The 17690-nt window shown below is 52.3% G+C and overlaps 4 protein-coding genes across 4 annotated transcripts; 3 read left to right on the forward strand and 1 right to left on the reverse strand.

Moving 5' to 3' along the window:
* Positions 1–268: 268 nt before the first annotated feature.
* On the forward strand, positions 269–2371 carry LCP9604111_6063 (tRNA (guanine26-N2)-dimethyltransferase; the record flags this gene model as incomplete). Its single annotated transcript, XM_039073943.1, has 1 exon — positions 269–2371. One exon carries the CDS (start codon positions 269–271, stop codon positions 2369–2371), a length of 2103 nt encoding a protein of 700 aa, XP_038928098.1.
* Positions 2372–2730: 359 nt separating this feature from the next.
* LCP9604111_6064 (GFA family protein) lies at positions 2731–3278 on the forward strand (the record flags this gene model as incomplete). Its single annotated transcript, XM_039073944.1, has 3 exons — positions 2731–2796; positions 2851–3013; positions 3064–3278. 3 exons carry the CDS (start codon positions 2731–2733, stop codon positions 3276–3278), a joined length of 444 nt encoding a protein of 147 aa, XP_038928099.1.
* Positions 3279–3550: 272 nt separating this feature from the next.
* LCP9604111_6065 (tetrafunctional fatty acid synthase subunit FAS1) lies at positions 3551–9799 on the reverse strand (the record flags this gene model as incomplete). The annotated part of the gene is made up of 1 exon (XM_039073945.1): positions 3551–9799. The coding sequence occupies one exon, from the start codon at positions 9797–9799 to the stop codon at positions 3551–3553; it is 6249 nt and encodes a 2082-aa protein (XP_038928100.1).
* Positions 9800–10365: 566 nt separating this feature from the next.
* LCP9604111_6066 (trifunctional fatty acid synthase subunit FAS2) lies at positions 10366–16673 on the forward strand (the record flags this gene model as incomplete). The annotated part of the gene is made up of 5 exons (XM_039073946.1): positions 10366–10393; positions 10632–10650; positions 10831–11507; positions 11571–16510; positions 16563–16673. The coding sequence occupies 5 exons, from the start codon at positions 10366–10368 to the stop codon at positions 16671–16673; spliced, it is 5775 nt and encodes a 1924-aa protein (XP_038928101.1).
* Positions 16674–17690: the final 1017 nt, after the last annotated feature.

Here is a 17690-nt window from a genome sequence, read left to right on the forward strand (position 1 = left end):
TGTACTTTTATAGTTGATATAAATTACAAAACAGGTATTGTTGTGTACTGCAGACTGGTCCGTGCATAGAATCTTTTTCTCCGTCGCATTCAACGTCTTTTGCGACATGCTGTGAAAGGCTTCGCCCATGAACGCCTCGTTGATTTTTGGATCAGCAACGAGAAGGGGTAAGCGAATACTCATTCCTACCATTATTCTCGCCCAATCCCCCCGCCCGACCCCCACTTCGATCCGATATTGTGTCCGATTCCTTTCCACTTCTAGAGCCATGGAGGTTCCTCAGACCCAGCTGGTGGAATACCAGGGAGACAATTATCATGTTGTCAAGGAAGGTTTGGCGAAGATTCTCAATCCGCCTGCCCAAGCGGCCGCTTCCAAGGGAACGAAGAAGGATCTCAAAGACGACGATCAAGCGCAGTCCGTCTTCTACAACCCAATTCAACAATTTAATCGCGATCTCAGTGTGCTAGCCATTCGCGCTCACGGCGAACATATAATTGACCTGAAGAAACAAAAAGCGGCCCAAAAGCTGAAGAAGCAGGCAGGCAATGGGGATAAGAAACGAAAGCGTGAAGATAACCAGACCGAGAACCCAAGACCCGCCTCAAAAGCAGAAAACAAGGAAACCATAGAGACAAACGACCAACCAGTCCCAGCTGCCTTAGTCCCCGCTCCCGCGGTTGATCAAGGACCTCAGTCAGAAGCTCAACCAGAGCAACCCGCTTCTTTCACTGTTCTTGATGCTCTGTCTGCAACTGGACTGCGCGCTCTTCGCTATGCCTCGGAGCTTCCATTTGTCACAAAGGTCGTGGCTAATGACCTATCAGAGTCAGCAATCAAATCCATGAAGAAAAACATTGATTACAACAATCTTCAAACGATTAAACCCAATCTGGCCGATGCTCGAGTTTACATGTATGGGCTTGACCACGCGAGCAAGTTCGACGTCATTGATTTGGATCCATATGGCACAGCAGCTCCATTCCTGGATGCTGCAGTGCAAGCAGCCAAAGATGGTGGTCTTTTGTGTGTTACCTGCACTGATGCCGGTGTCTGGGCCTCGACCGGCTATTCGGAAAAAGCATTCTCTCTGTACGGTGGTATCCCCATCAAGGGCCTCCACTCCCACGAAGGTGGTTTGCGATTGATCTTGAACTCTATTGCTATGTCCGCAGCTAAGTACGGAATGGCCATCGAGCCATTGTTGTCTCTATCTATCGACTTTTACGCTCGTGTCTTTGTTCGGATCCATCGATCACCCGCACAGGTCAAATTCCTCTCGGGCAACACGATGCTCGTATACAATTGCGACGTCGGCTGTGGCGCATGGTCAACACAGCCCATTGGGTCTACCAAATCTAGATTGGACCGCAAAGGAAACCCCATATACCACCACGGCCTGGCTAAAGGGCCCACAGCTGGACCTAACTGCGAGCATTGCGGCACAAAAACACATCTTGCAGGACCCATGTGGGGCGGTCCGCTACACAATCCCGACTTTATCCAAAAGATTTTGGACATGCTTCCTGGAGCTGATCCAGAAACATATCAGACCTGTCCTCGGATTGAGGGAATGTTGACCACTGCCCTTGAAGAGGACCTGGACTTAACACCATCTGATTCCCAACCATCCACTCCAAAACAGCCTGCGCCAAGCACGAAGAACCAGCATGACTCTGCATACCCTGCCATCATTCCTCGAATGGACGTTGCCGCTCGGGAAAAATACCCTTTCTACTTCTCACTCAGCGCTCTCTCAAAGGTTATCCACTCAACCACCATTCCTATCGACGAGTTCCGCGGTGCCCTCAGTCACCTCGGATATCGTTCCACTCGTAGCCACACCAAGCCGAACTCAGTCCGCACGGATGCGCCCTGGGAGGTGATTTGGGAGATCATGCGCGAGTGGGTCCGTCAGAGAGCACCTATCAAGGAAGCCTCCCTGAAGCCTGGAACCCCCGGTGCTGCAATTATGGGCAAGAGCCGTGAAAACCTGCGTAAATTGAACGATGAAGACCAATGGCTATCGCTTCTCAAAAAAGATCTGATGTCTGCCGTCGAGGCCGGCAGAGATGTCAGTGACTTGGTCACTAAGGTCGAAGCGGCTCTCTACCGGTCCGGATCGCGAAACTCGTCCCAGCGTACTGCTGCTTCTGCGGAGACTCGTCCCAATGCCGATCCCCAGCCTGTACCCGAAAAGGAAAAGTCACCTGCACAGCCCTTCAAGCGGCCTCACCCTAGTACCCTTGAGGTGGTATTTGATGAGGCTCTAGGTCGTGAGGTGTCTGCTGCGCATACCAAGAAACGACTCGTGCGGTATCAGCTCAATCCTCGTGCTAATTGGGGTCCTCTCAACCGGGCAGGGCGTTAACGATATTCACTACATGTAGTTATACTTAGAAAAGTCCTCTGTATGGTTTATACTTTGTCGAACAAACCTATACCTATTTAACATCGTAGAGTGACAAGCCCAGCATGTCTACTCCGCGCTATTATTCCCATTCCTGGTACTTTCAATGAGTCATGGCCATAATGGTTGGAATGCCCCATTCGCCCAATTTCGCCCAATACTTTATTGTTGGGGCCACCAAGTGCTTAGTCACAATTCAACTAGAATGTAACGTTAACTAGGCAACGAGAATGTAAGGAACTATATACCAACTACATATATGTTTCTTTCATTGGTATCGTGAAACGCTTCTGGAGCAGATACATCTTCTTTCTATGAAAATGGCTGTCGGCGGCTGTTTCTGCGGCAAAGTCCGCGTCGAATACAACGGCCAACCCCTGACAACAGTTAGTACAATAGGATTCTCTTTCGTTTAGTATAACCAAGCTAATCTGTTGCAGGCACTGTGCCACTGTCTCGATTGTCGCAAACTTACCGGGGCCCTCTACACGTACAATTTCGTCGTCAAAACCGCAGAGTTGAACATCACTGGAAGTCCAAAAGCAGTGCCAAAAACATCGGATAGCGGAAATGATATCAAGAATTATTTCTGTCCTGATTGTGGTTTGTATCTTACTGAATTTAGGAACGACAGTATCTGACGAAAGTGATAGGCACGCCGCTTTATGGACACAAGATAAAGCCCAATGGAGAGGCTGAGGAGGTTACGATCGTCCGGGCAGGGATCTTTGATGATACGGAGATTTTGGATGAAGGGAGGCCTGCGGTGGAAATATACACTGAGAGTCGATTGAAGTGGCTGAGTCCTGTCGAGGGGGCTGGGCAATTTATTGGCATGTTGTCTGTACCTTCACTTGATGATGCTTGACGGCGGAAAGCAGAAGGAGATTTCTATTGTAGAATGTCGTGTGGACTGCTGTTGCATGTCGAAGGTGTGGTAGATTTCATCTTCGTATTATAAAATATGAACACTATTCTAGGAAGTGATTCGAAAACTACTGTATTAAAATGCAAGTTGAAACTCATATACATGCACATAAAAACTCCAAGCCTTTTGCGACATATCACATAATGACCCATGAAACAAAAAAAGGTCTATCAAAAACACAACATTATAAAGAGGATATCAACAGGAATAGATCATTTCGGAACATTTTCGCTGCCCTCTTCGTACTTCTCCCAGTTCGCCAAAATAGAGGCAATGCGAGGCGAGTTGGTGAGCCTGTAGACGTCCTCGAAGTATTCCTTGGTGATCTCGAAGGGACGGGCAGTGACGTTGGGGATGTACTTGCCGATCAACTTGCTGGGGTCGATGGTGGTCTTGTTGATCTTCTTCAGCAAGAAAGAACGGAAGGGCTTCACACCAGAGCGCAAGAAGGTACTGTGGAATGGCACATCGATACCCTTGAGAGGAATGGTGGCGAAACCACGCTCCAGGTTGATGGGACGCGGTTTGGCCTCAGTTTGCTTGACACATTCTTGGATGATGCTGACCAGGTGGTCCTTGACGTCCTCCAAAGACATGCTCTCCATAAGAGCGGGGATGTCGATGTTCTGCGCCTTCAGGAAGTTCAGCAGGTTGGTGAGGCAGTCAAGAGCACGGAGGTCACCAGCCGCGACGTATTGCATGTTGGCAACGTTGTAGTTGACAATCTCGAGCAACCAGCCAGTGGTCTCGGAGATGTTCTCAACAACGTACTGCAGTGCCTGCTCGTTGAAAGTCTTGGAGATACGGCTGGGGTTGACAGCGCACATGGAGTAGTTGGAACGACCCTGTGCATCACGCTCGACCGCGACTTGCATAGTCAGACCGCGGTAGAACACGACAGACACCAAGCTCTCAATGGGCATGACATCAGCCAGGGCGGCCAAAGCCGAGTATTCACCAAGCGAGTGACCAGCGAAGCTGCTGTCGCGTTGCACCAATCCCTTGGTGCGCATGTCCTCGAAGCTGGCCTTCTCCATCAGAGTCAAGGCTGGCTGAGTGAACTGGGTGGCAGAGAGAAGACCGGTGGGAGACCGGTAGGTGTACGAAGCGGTATTCTCATCGACCTCCTTGAAGATCTTCTCGGACTTGATGGATCCGTCTGCGTTCACCGACTCGAAGGTCATGGCCATGTAGTTCTCCCGAATAGCCTTACCCCGTGGGCCACCGAAGTAGACTGTCAGCTCCTTGGGGTTGTTCTTGACGATGTCAATAATGGAAAGACCGTAGTTCTCCATGAAGTGACGATCAGCCCGGTCCCAGACCTCCTGGGCAACTGGGCTAGAGCCATACAGCTCCATACCCATGCCCTGCTCCTGAGAGCCCTGGCCAGTGAAGACGTAGGAAGTGACTGGCTGCTCGACCTCTGCCTCACCCTCCATGACCTTCTCTTCTGTCTCCTTGTTGCTGGCCTCAACCTTGATGATCTTGCGACCAGCAATCATGCCGACATGCTGCAGCTTGACAGTGATGATGTCGTTGGGCAGAACCATGCCGACCAGCGAGACTTGGAAACCACGAACGCGGCCAATGTTGTTCTCAGCGGCCCAGGTCTCGACCAGGCTGCGAACGGCGGCACTGCTGTACATGCCGTGGGTGATGGTTCCAGGCAAGTTGGCATAGCTAGAGAAGACACGCGACACGTGGATGGGGTTGTAGTCACCAGACACGCGGGCATATGTCTCGTTGGAGGCGGGGGCACGCAGTTCTAGAGCGGTCTTGCCACTGAGCGGGATGGGGTTTTCAAAGTAGACTGGCTGTTCAATGGAAGTTCCGTTACGCTGGAGGTAGTCAATCACGGGGTTACCGTGTGAGTCACCTGCCTCGTATTCGACAGACGCAACTTGGATGATCTCCTTGGTGGGAAGCTCGAGAAGAACCTGCCCAACGGTTTGGACGTTGCTGAAGACAGTGGTGTTCTTGAAACGGATCAAGCTCTGCAAGCGGAACGTCAGGGTCTGGCCCAGAAGCTCAACGTCAGAGTCGTCCATGCGGAACCATTCCTTGGAGCGGAGGATGGCGACATCCCGGCTGGTTGCGAGGTGAACCTGAATGGGAACCTCATCCTTGCGCTGGAAGGTGTTCTCATAGTCCACGTAAGAACCCCGGTACAGGAACTGACTGGTGACATGCATAATGGGTTTGTTGTCGCGTCTGATGGTGCCGCAAACCTCGACCATCTTACCAGAATCCTGGTTGATGATGGAGTTAATCTGAGCCGTGGTGTCCAGAACATCACCAACCTTTAGGGGCTGGGCGCCGGGCACCATCTTGAACCCGTTGGACAAGTGAACAAGCTTCAGCAAATCTCCATCAATGGTGCGGGGGAAGATAGGCTTGGTGATTGCCTGCCAGCCTGCCACAATAGCAAAGTCCATAGGGGCAAAGACCTCCTTGCCAGGACGGTCAACGAAAGCCTCACTGGTGTTGCCAACTGCGTGAACAAAGTCGGCAACATCTTGGGCAGTGATGGTTTTCTGGCCACCACTAAAGGTGGCAGTAGTAGGGGTGTCGAAGGGAACGTCCTTGTTGCCGAACCAGATCCGGTAGTAGAACTCCTTGATGCGATCGTTGCGGTCACCCATAACCTCACGAATAGGGGCGTATCCAGTCTCGGGGTGATAAGTGAACAAGAAGTTCAGAGGGACAACGCCATTCTCGGCGGTGCGGCCCTCGATCAGGGTCAGCATGATTTGCCCCTTCTCGTTGATCTTGGCCTCGACCGTCTTGACCAACTTGCCAGACTGGTACGGCTCCCGCACACTAATGACAGTCTTCGCAGGATCATTGGGGTTGGAGATCTCCACATACATGCCTGCCGTGGGAGCGACAATCCGCTTCATGGGGTTAGACTGGAAGCGGTGGCCCTGAACGAAGACATCGGCCAAGAACAAAGCATGTCTCCAAGAGTAGACATTGCCGGCAAGAAGACCGAGCCAGCGGTCCAAGTCTGGCAAGGCTGCAGTGGAAGACAAGCGGAAACTGGTCTTGCTTGGCTCTTCCGAAATAACCAAATCGTCAGACTCCAATTCGGTGGTGTTTGTGAGCTGCCCACCGAAGTACTCAATGACAGGAATCTTGGTGCTGTCGCCGCCGTAGACATCGCGCAAGAGGCCAGCGATGTGGCCCTGGTGAACACCATCAAGGATATCCTTGACGGGCTCATCAATGATGTTGGAGAAGCGAGCAGCCACAGGACCCTGAAGAATACAGGTTCGGCCGACATCTTGGTCGACAACAGCCTCAAGATCCTCACTCTGCCACAGAGAATCCTTCTTGAAGAAGAACTCAAAGTTCTCATCCAGCACGGGGACGAAAGGCACGGGCTTCTGGCCGCGCTTCTGGCAGAGCAGCAGGAAGTGCTGCACATCTTGTGCGTTGATCAGCTGATTGGCAGCTTCGGGATAAGCAGACAAAATATTGTCGACGGTAGGGTAGGGGGTATCAAGATCGGAATAACTTTGAAGCAGCGACGCCTGGCCTTCGGCAGTAGTGAAACGCTCCTCGACACGGCGGATGAAGTCACCCGTCAAGCGCTTGAGCGAGGCATCGATCCATCGCGACTCGTGCTTGATGTACATGAGGTCCACCATGCGGTGAACGACCTCAGCATAAGTCATATCTTCCAGATCCACAGTCTCGCCTGCGGCGTTGCGACCGAACCAGACCTTGTGGAAGTCATCATTCAGCTTCTTGATGATGTAGTTCCGTTGCTTCTTCAGCTCAGGCACACGCTTGGCCTTGTCAAGCTTGAAGATCTTCTGGTCCATCTCCTGCCAGAACAGCACACCGCGAGTGGCCAGCTTGTGGATAGGCTCACCCATTTCAGACAGAACGGTGATCACACCACCTGTTGATTTCTGGTAGGTCTTTTCCCACTCCGCATCGTCCACACCAGGAGCATCAGCAATTGCCTTCTTGGCATTGTGAGAGGTGTGTGCCTCTTTGGCGATCATCATGCGAGATCCGAAGAGACAGCCGTCGAAGGGCATAGGAGGGTAGCCGAACTTGGCGGACCACGTACCGGAGAGGTAAGGATAAGTGTCTTGCGAACCACCGAAGCCACTGCCGGCAACAAGCACAATGTTGTCTTGCTTGCGAATCCGGCTGTACATCTGAAGCATAGGCTGGTGGAAGTCCTCGAAGGAGTGGTGACCACCGCCACGGCCACCAGTCCACTGAAGGATGATGGGGAACTTAGGGTTGGCTTTGGCAACATTGATGACTTGCTGAATCGCATCGACGGAGCCAGGCTTGAAGGCAATGTGCTTGATACCAAGGGTTTCAATATATTCATTGGCAACTTCAATAGATGGCACACCAGCGCCAATGGTCAGACCTTCAATGGGCACGCCCTCCGCGCGCAACCGGCCGATCAACGGAATCTGCCAGGCCATCGCACGCGGGTTGACGTAGATCAAGTTAATAGTGATACCACGTCCAGGGGGGATAGCCTTCTCAATCTTGGTAATGGCCTCCGTCATCGTCTTCGCGTTGTAGTAGCCACCACCAGCCAGCTCGATGTGATAACCGGCGTTCATAGTAGCAGCCACAAAGTCCCAGGCAACGGTGGTGGGTGTCATACCAGCCACCATGACAGGGGGGATTCCCAACAGTCGGCTCATCTTGGTGTCCACGTAGGTTTGACCAGTAGATGTCTTTGTCAAGCGAGGGCCGTGTTCCTTGACCCAGTCCACAGCATACTTGACGGAATGCTCATCACGGTCAAACAGTTCGGGCTTGTAGCCGACTTCCGCATTGGTTCCGTCCATTTCACCGGCGAGGATGACCCGAACACCGGTACCGTCCTTGTTTCTGTTGGTCAAAACGCCCAGACCAGAGATGCCACCGGGGCCGAAATCAAGGATGTGGGTTGCATGGGGGAAGACAGTGGCTTTCTCCCAGTTGACCGCATCGTGGGTGATCATGCGAACCAATGCGGGCACAATGTCCTTGTCGCCGAGTTGCCGCAGATCCTCTCCAGTCTTGGTGTGGAAGACGGGGATCTCCAGTGACTTGGCGGAGATCTCAACAACATCTTCCAGATCCTCGAGAATGCGGTCGTACGCAGAAACAAGGTACTGGCTGTGGAAAGGAGCAGTGATAGGGAGGAAACGGTTGACAAAGCGAACCTTGCGCTGTGTGAATGGCACGCGATTCTGGTCAAGTCCGGTGGGAGCCTTGACCTTACGCAGGCGAACATTGAGACCGTAGAGCGAAATAGGAGGACCAGTCACCACAAAGTTGCGCGCACTGTTCACTAGGGAAATGGAAATGTGGCGGTCCTCGGGCAAATGTTGGTTGGTGGCATCGATGTGCTCCTGAACGGCGGCGAGCGAGAGGTCGCGGATAGACAGCATGGGAGTAGGCGTTCCCTCGCCATTCTCAACCGAGTCCTGAAGAACGGACGGGGCGATAGAGGTGCGGGGGTAGGCCTGCTGACTGCGCAGACCAATCCAGAATAGCATGGTCAGGGCATTGCGGGCGGCTGTGGCGAAGGACTCCCAGCTGGTTGCAGTTGCAATGGCGGCGGCTGTGACGACTCCCTGGGAGTGACCTGTCGTACCGAGGAAGCGGCCCAGGATATCACCAGGCTGGCGGCCCAGGACTTTGCAGGTAACCATATAGTGGGACAACTGGACCAAACCAATCAATGGCAAACTCACGGGCGCGGACACGAGATAATCGATATCAGGCTGTGCATCCCGGTCTTGCAGCCATTGCAAGATATCCATGCCCTTGGGATAGAGCTTGCTAGCCTCGGGCTCGTGCGAGAGCGTCTGGAGCAATTCGGCGGAGGACGTAATCAATTCTTCGACGAAAGAAGGGTACGTGGTGTAAATGTTGCGCAATTCATCAAAGTACTCCTCGATATTGCCTTGACCACCGAACACAGAGTAGATACCCGCGGCCTCGTCGGATGCCGCACGGAACAAGGCCGAATCGTAGGGCTTGGTGGGCCGGCCCGCCGCAGCTCGCCCGGCGTAGTAGGCCTCCACGACTTGGTTCTTCTTAGCAACAATGCCGGGGAGCGCAGCTGCCACTGCGTGAACATCATTGCCGCGCATGAAGGCACGTTCAAATTCATTCAACGCGAGTTTCAGAACTTCCAAGTAGTTGCCCTGTGCATCGTCTTCGTCCTCGATCTCGTGAGCCACATGGCCAATGTAGCGGGCTACTAACTCCGTCACTGATGATGGCTCATCGTCTTGGGCCAATTCGTCTGTGGGCTCGGGTAACGAAGCAGTAAAGCTGTCTTTCAACTGCGAGGCGTGGAAATGAAGCGAGGTAGGAACGAGGAAAGAGAACTCGAGGGACCCATGGGAGAGGGTGAGTGGGCGGAGGGATTGCGAGGATCGAGGAGTGTTGATACCGGTTTGGGGACCGGTCAATGTGCCGTACATGATGTGGCTCTCTCTCTCTGAAAGGGAATAGAAGGAGATTAAGCGGAAAATACCAGAGGGACCCTAAAAGCGAAGAGGGGTTTCCTGTGTTCTGTTAGATTCCGAGGACACAACACACACACGATCTCGGCTGCACTCACTGGAAGACCTGAGTTCTAAAGGTCTGAAGTGAAAGGGGGGGTATTATCAAGGGAATAAAGAGAAGTAGAGGGACACAATTTCAACAGATATACACATAAAATAAGAAAAGAGGTCCAGAGCACGATTGAGCCTGAAGGGGAAAGAAAAAAAAGGTCTGGTTGAACTGCAGACAATTCAAAAGGGTTTAGCGTGGGAGAAGACCCGCCCCAATGGGTTCTGACTTGGGTTGAACCCGTTGGGACGCAGTACACTGTGATACCGGTATTGTCATGGAGCATGGCAATGATGTTTTTTAATTGATTTTGAATTGATTTTTGAATTGTTTTGTGGTTTTTTTCACTTCTTTTGATATTTGCATATGACATATTTAAAGCAGCATCGAAATATTACTCTAGTTCCCACCTATCTCGTAGACTCCATTCGTAATGGCCGTTGGGATTCTTCTTGAACAACGTATGTTGTACAAGCTAGTCTGTCCCCTGACCCAAGCTAGCTCTAAATGATCCACGCAAATCGTTGCTTAGTGTCAGATCCTTCGGCCGAAGCTTTGAAACCCCAACGCCCTCACCAATTTGGACCAAATTGACCGTGTCCCTCCCCATTCTTCCGAATCGCGTCGTCAAATGACTTGGCAATTTGGTGGGATCATCAGCATTATTACTCTTCTCATTGCCTGATATCATTTTCCCAGTTCTCTCGCTGTCTCCAAGGTGGGTGGTTCCTCGTTTTCCCGTTATTTTCATTGATAAAACTGCGAAAATTACCGTCCGGTATTCGTTGATACCGCATCTATCGCCGCGCTCCATTTCCTTTCCCACCTTTTTTTTCCCTTCTTCTTTCTGGATCAATCCAATTGTCTTGGGGACTTTCACTGATCACTTCATACATAGGATTGACTCCTATTCTAATTCTCTCCTATTACTCTCTTCTAGTCGTCCTACCCACTCCTTCCTCTCTCCGCTTGGGCATTCTACGACAACTCTTGTCGCGCCCAACCCCGGACACTTTTGTCCTAATTTCGTCCTTCTGTTTAATCAATTGATACCCATCACATCTATCATGCGTCCGGAAGTTGAACAAGAGCTCGCTCACACCTTGTTGGTGGAGCTGCTCGCCTACCAATTCGCCTCCCCCGTCCGATGGATTGAGACCCAAGATGTCATCCTCGCCGAACAGCGCACCGAGCGCATTGTCGAGATTGGTCCCGCAGATACCCTTGGAGGAATGGCCCGCCGGACACTAGCCTCCAAGTACGAGGCCTACGATGCGGCCACTTCAGTCCAGCGCCAGATTCTCTGCTATAATAAGGATGCCAACGAGATCTACTATGATGTCGAGCCCGTGGAGGAAGAACCAGAGGCTGCTGCAGAGCCCGCTTCCTCGGCCCCAGCAGCTGCCGCTCCCGCTGCTGGAGCTCCTCCGCCACCCCCCAGTGCAGGCCCTGCGGCCTCAGTGGAAGATGCCCCGGTCACAGCAGTCGATATTGTGCGGACGCTGGTTGCTCAGAAGCTAAAGAAAAGCCTTGCGGATGTGCCATTGTCAAAAGCCATTAAGGATCTTGTTGGAGGTAAGTGCAGCCTAGTCCCCTTCAAAAAAAAAAAAAGTTGGTCTGGTCTAACACCGTAAACAGGCAAGTCCACATTACAAAATGAAATCCTAGGTGACCTGGGTAAGGAATTCGGTTCCACACCCGAAAAGCCAGAGGACGTTCCCCTCGATGAGTTGGGTGCCTCGATGCAAGCCACATTCAACGGACAACTTGGAAAACAGTCTTCCTCGCTCATCGCCAGAATGGTCTCCTCCAAAATGCCCGGTGGCTTCAACATCACTGCTGTTAGAAAATACCTGGAGACTCGATGGGGTCTGGGATCCGGCCGCCAGGATGGTGTGCTCCTGCTCGCCCTCACTATGGAGCCTCCTGCTCGTCTTGCATCGGAGACGGATGCTAAGGCCTATATCGACGGTGTAACCAACAAGTATGCTACCAACGCCGGAGTTAACCTTTCGGCTCCGGTTGCTGGTGGTGACGGTGGAGGTGGCGGTGGTGGCATGGTCATGGACCCTGCAGCCCTCGATGCCCTTACCAAGGATCAGCGAGCTCTGTTCAAACAGCAGCTTGAGATCATTGCCCGCTACCTGAAGATGGACCTTCGTGGTGGTGAAAAGGCCTATGTGACATCTCAAGAGAACCAGCAAGTGCTGCAGGCTCAGTTGGACTTGTGGCAAGTAGAGCACGGCGACTTCTACGCCACGGGCATTGAGCCATCGTTCAACCCGCTGAAGGCCCGTGTCTACGACTCTTCCTGGAACTGGGCTCGCCAAGATGCCTTGAGCATGTATTACGATATCATCTTTGGTCGCCTGCAGGTGGTAGACCGCGAAATTGTCAGCCAGTGTATCCGTATCATGAACCGCTCCAACCCCCTCCTCCTCGATTTCATGCAGTACCACATTGACAACTGCCCAACTGAGCGCGGAGAGACATACCAGCTGGCCAAGGAACTTGGACAGCAGCTCATTGAGAACTGTCGCGAAGTGTTGGAGGTGGCTCCAGTTTACAAGGACGTCGCTGTGCCTACTGGCCCCCAAACAACCATCGATGCCCGTGGCAACATTGGCTACAAGGAAGCTCCTCGCACCAGCGCTCGCAAGCTTGAGCATTACGTCAAGCACATGGCTGAGGGAGGTCCGATCTCCGAGTACAGCAACCGCACCAAGGTCCAGAATGACCTGAAGAGTGTTTACAAGCTGATTCGCAAGCAACACCGTCTCTCCAAGTCGTCCCAGATCCAGTTTGATGCACTGTACAAGGACGTCGTTCACGCTCTCGGCATGAACGAGAGCCAAATCATTCCCCAGGAGAACGGCCACTCCAAGAAGGGCGGCCGCAGTGCTGCCAAACGCGTTACTGCCACCCGCCCTGGCAAAATGGAGACTATTCCATTCCTGCACCTGAAGAAGAAGACCGACCACGGTTGGGACTACAACAAGAGGCTGACTGGTGTCTATCTGAATGTTTTGGAGTCGGCTGCCAAGAACGGTCTCAGCTTCCAGGGCAAGAACGTTCTAATGACCGGTGCTGGTGCCGGTTCCATTGGTGCCGAGGTCCTCCAAGGTTTGATCAGCGGTGGTGCTCAGGTCGTTGTTACCACCAGTCGCTTCTCGCGCGAGGTAACCGAGTACTACCAGGCCATGTACACCCGTTACGGTGCCCGTGGTTCCCAGCTTGTGGTCGTGCCGTTCAACCAAGGTAGCAAGCAAGATGTTGAGGCCCTGGTTGACTATATCTATGACACCAAGAAGGGTCTTGGCTGGGACTTGGACTTTATCGTTCCCTTCGCTGCCATCCCCGAGAATGGCCGTGAGATCGACTCTATCGATTCCAAGTCTGAGCTTGCTCACCGTATCATGTTGACCAACCTGCTCCGTCTTTTGGGCTCAGTCAAGACCCATAAGCAAGCTCATGGCTACGAAACCCGCCCTGCTCAAGTTGTCTTGCCCCTGTCGCCAAACCACGGCACCTTTGGTAATGATGGCCTGTACTCCGAGTCCAAACTTGCTTTGGAGACTCTCTTCAACCGTTGGTACTCGGAGAACTGGGGCCACTACCTCACCATCTGCGGTGCGGTTATTGGCTGGACACGTGGTACTGGTCTGATGAGCGGCAACAACATGGTCGCCGAAGGTGTCGAGAAGCTTGGCGTTCGTACATTCTCCCAGCAGGAGATGGCTTTCAACCTTCTTGGACTGATGTCTCCGGCCATCGTCAACATTTGCCAGCTCGACCCAGTCTTTGCTGATCTTAACGGTGGTCTGCAATTCATTCCCGACCTGCAGAGCCTGATGACCAAGCTCCGTACCGACATCATGGAGACCAGCGATGTCCGCCAGGCCGTCATCAAGGAGACCGCCATCGAGCACAAGGTCGTTAACGGCGAAGACGGTGGAGTTCTTTACAAGAAGGTTGTTGCAGAGCCCCGTGCCAACATCAAGTTTGAATTCCCTAAGCTGCCCGACTGGGAGAAGGAAGTCAAGCCGCTCAATGAGTCTCTCAAGGGCATGGTCAACCTGGACAAGGTGGTCGTTGTCACTGGTTTCGCTGAAGTCGGTCCATATGGTAACTCCCGCACCCGATGGGAGATGGAATCCAAGGGCAAGTTCTCATTGGAGGGCTGTGTTGAGATGGCGTGGATCATGGGTCTGATCAAACACCACAATGGTCCCCTCAAGGGCCAGGCCTACTCTGGGTGGGTTGATTCCAAGACCGGTGAGCCCGTTGATGATAAGGATATCAAGCCCAAGTACGAGAAGCACATCTTGGAGCACACTGGTATCCGTCTCATCGAGCCTGAGTTGTTCAAGGGATACGATCCCAAGAAGAAGCAGCTTCTTCAGGAAATTGTCATCCAGGAGGACCTCGAGCCTTTCGAGGCTTCCAAGGAGACAGCTGAAGAGTTCAAGCGTGAGCACGGAGACAAGGTTGAGATCTTCGAGATCCCCGAGTCTGGAGAGTACACCGTCCGTCTTCGCAAGGGCGCCACCATGCTCATTCCCAAGGCTCTACAGTTCGACCGTCTTGTCGCCGGTCAGGTGCCCACTGGTTGGGACGCTAGCCGCTACGGTATCCCTGAGGATATTATCGAGCAGGTGGATCCCGTGACCCTCTTTGTTCTTGTTTGCACTGCTGAGTCTATGCTTTCTGCCGGTATCACCGACCCTTACGAGTTCTACAAGTATGTTCACCTGTCTGAGGTTGGTAACTGTATTGGCTCTGGTATTGGTGGTACCCACGCTTTGCGCGGTATGTACAAGGATCGCTTCATGGATAAGCCGTTGCAAAAGGATATCTTGCAGGAGTCTTTCATTAACACTATGTCCGCCTGGGTCAACATGCTGCTGTTGTCCTCTACTGGTCCTATCAAGACTCCTGTCGGTGCTTGCGCCACGGCTGTTGAGTCTGTGGATATTGGTTATGAGACCATTGTCGAGGGCAAGGCCCGCGTTTGCTTCGTTGGTGGATTCGATGACTTCCAGGAGGAGGGCTCTTATGAGTTCGCCAACATGAAGGCCACTAGCAACGCTGAAGAGGAATTTGCCCACGGTCGCACCCCGCAAGAGATGTCTCGCCCTGCTACTACCACTCGCGCTGGCTTCATGGAGTCCCAGGGTTGCGGTATGCAACTTATCATGACTGCACAGCTTGCTCTCGACATGGGTGTGCCCATCCACGGTATCATTGCTCTCACCACGACCGCCACTGACAAGATCGGACGGTCCGTTCCTGCTCCTGGCCAGGGTGTCCTGACCACCGCTCGTGAGAACCCCGGCAAGTTCCCGTCCCCTCTATTGGACATCAAGTACCGTCGCCGTCAATTGGATCTCCGCAAGAAGCAGATCAACGAATGGCAAGAAGCCGAGCTTCTCTACCTCCAGGAGGAGGCTGATGCCATGAAGGCTCAGAGCGACGAGACCTTCAACGAGGCCGAGTACATGCAGGAACGTGCTCAGCACATTGAGCGCGAAGCCATTCGCCAGAAGAAGGATGCCCAATACAGTCTGGGTAACAACTTCTGGAAGCAGGATCCCCGCATTGCTCCCCTCCGTGGCGCCATGGCTACTTGGGGTCTCACAGTCGACGACATTGACATCGCATCCTTCCACGGTACTTCGACTGTTGCCAACGACAAGAACGAGTCCGATGTCCTCTGCCAACAGATGAAGCACCTTGGACGTACCAAGGGCAATGCAGTTATGGGTATCTTCCAGAAGTACCTCACTGGTCACCCCAAGGGTGCCGCCGGTGCCTGGATGTTCAATGGCTGCTTGCAGGTCTTGGAAAGTGGTCTTGTTCCGGGCAACCGTAACGCCGACAACGTTGACAAGGTCATGGAAAAGTTCGACTACATTGTCTACCCCAGCCGCAGCATCCAGACCGATGGTGTCAAGGCGTTCTCCGTCACCTCCTTCGGTTTCGGTCAGAAGGGTGCTCAGGTCATTGGTATCCACCCCAAGTATCTGTTTGCCACTCTTGACCAGGCTCAGTACGAGACGTACAAGACCAAGGTCGAGGCTCGTCAGAAGAAGGCCTACCGCTACTTCCACAATGGCCTGATCAACAACAGCATCTTCGTTGCCAAGACCAAGGCTCCTTACGAGGATGATCTGCAGAGCAAGGTTTTCCTGAACCCCGACTACCGCGTGTCTGTTGACAAGAAGACCTCTGAGCTCAAGTATTCCGCCACTGGTCCCGAAGCCAAGAAGTCTGAAAGCACTCGCCAGACCCTCGAGTCTCTTGCCAAGGCAAATGCCGCCGAGAACTCCAAGATCGGTGTTGATGTCGAGCACATCGATTCCGTCAACATTGAGAACGAGACCTTCGTTGAGCGCAACTTCACTCAGAGTGAGCAGGACTACTGCCGCAAGGCTCCCTCCCCGCAGTCCTCGTTTGCAGGCCGATGGAGCGCCAAGGAAGCCGTCTTCAAGTCATTGGGTGTCAGCAGCAAGGGTGCTGGTGCCGCTTTGAAGGATATCGAGATCGGAGTTGATGCCAACGGCGCTCCAGTGGTGAACGTAAGTGCATGATTATCCCATGATCCCAGTGACAAAGCTAACATATCTCCAGCTTCATGGTGCCGCCGCCGCCGCCGCCAAGCAGGCCGGTGTCAAGAATGTCAGCGTGAGCATCAGTCACAGTGACTCGCAAGCTGTCGCTGTTGCGGTCTCACAGTTCTAGAGCACCGTGCATTTTCTTTTCATGTTCGCATATAGATCCCAGAGACCAATGGTTCTCTTGGGTTGAGACGTAATGATTGTGATTTATGTTTTTTAGATTCCGAACCAGCTTCGTCTCCTGGTTCGTTGTGTTTATAATGGGAGTGATGACATTTTCTATGTCTTTTTTCTGTTGAATTTTCATTTAGAGCTTATAGTCTCTTGATTAGCGATATTATCTTTTAAAAATAACAAAGATTTCTATCCGTATACAAATTGAAGATGTAGTCATGACTCCATAGTCCGTATCTCCGCAGACCCTTTCTCTGTGTACTTATATCGCAGTTCATAGCAACCAGCTTGGGAGTCTGGTCCTATTGGCTTTTATTGCGAGCAGAAAATTGGCCGTACCCAACTTGAAGTATTATTTAAAAATGGAAAGAGTCATGCAAAATAGGCGTCTTTGTACACGTAAAAACCAAATGCATCAAGTCAGTTGCATGTTATATATACAGCTTTGTACTTTTCCAGTGGGCATATCATATCCCACGAGACAATGTATTCTTGGGTTTGGTCAGTACTGGGGATTGTAGTAGGCCATGACGTGCAGCTTGACAACTATTGGAAGGCACCACTCGATCTCAAACGGGCAGGAAGGGACTGGCAAGGGACTGCCCCAAGGCAAGAGCGTTCCTGGACTTCTGCCCAAGGAGGGAACGATAAAAGAAGTGAGTATAAATGGAAAGGTCAAGGCATATATTATAACCCCCAACCCTCCTGCTTTTCCTAGGCTAGCTGGTGTTGAAGAACCTCTGGATCCTTAATTTTTTTCCTCCTTGGGGATCATTTGAAGCTATTCACACTTCTAACCCACCATAACCCCCACCCCCACCCCCACAATTCGGGCAATGGGTGTTTGTAACACAGCCCGAAAGGGAAACTGCGATCCTTTTAGCTAAGGTTATTAGTTATGCAACCTTAACCATGCGGAACCACGGGTCCTCCCATCCTCTACCAATGAAAATCCTGGCCTCAGGTC

Source organism: Penicillium roqueforti (genome assembly GCF_015533775.1).
Source record: "Penicillium roqueforti strain LCP96 04111 chromosome Unknown scaffold_15, whole genome shotgun sequence".
In the NCBI taxonomy this organism is placed as follows: domain Eukaryota; kingdom Fungi; phylum Ascomycota; class Eurotiomycetes; order Eurotiales; family Aspergillaceae; genus Penicillium; species Penicillium roqueforti.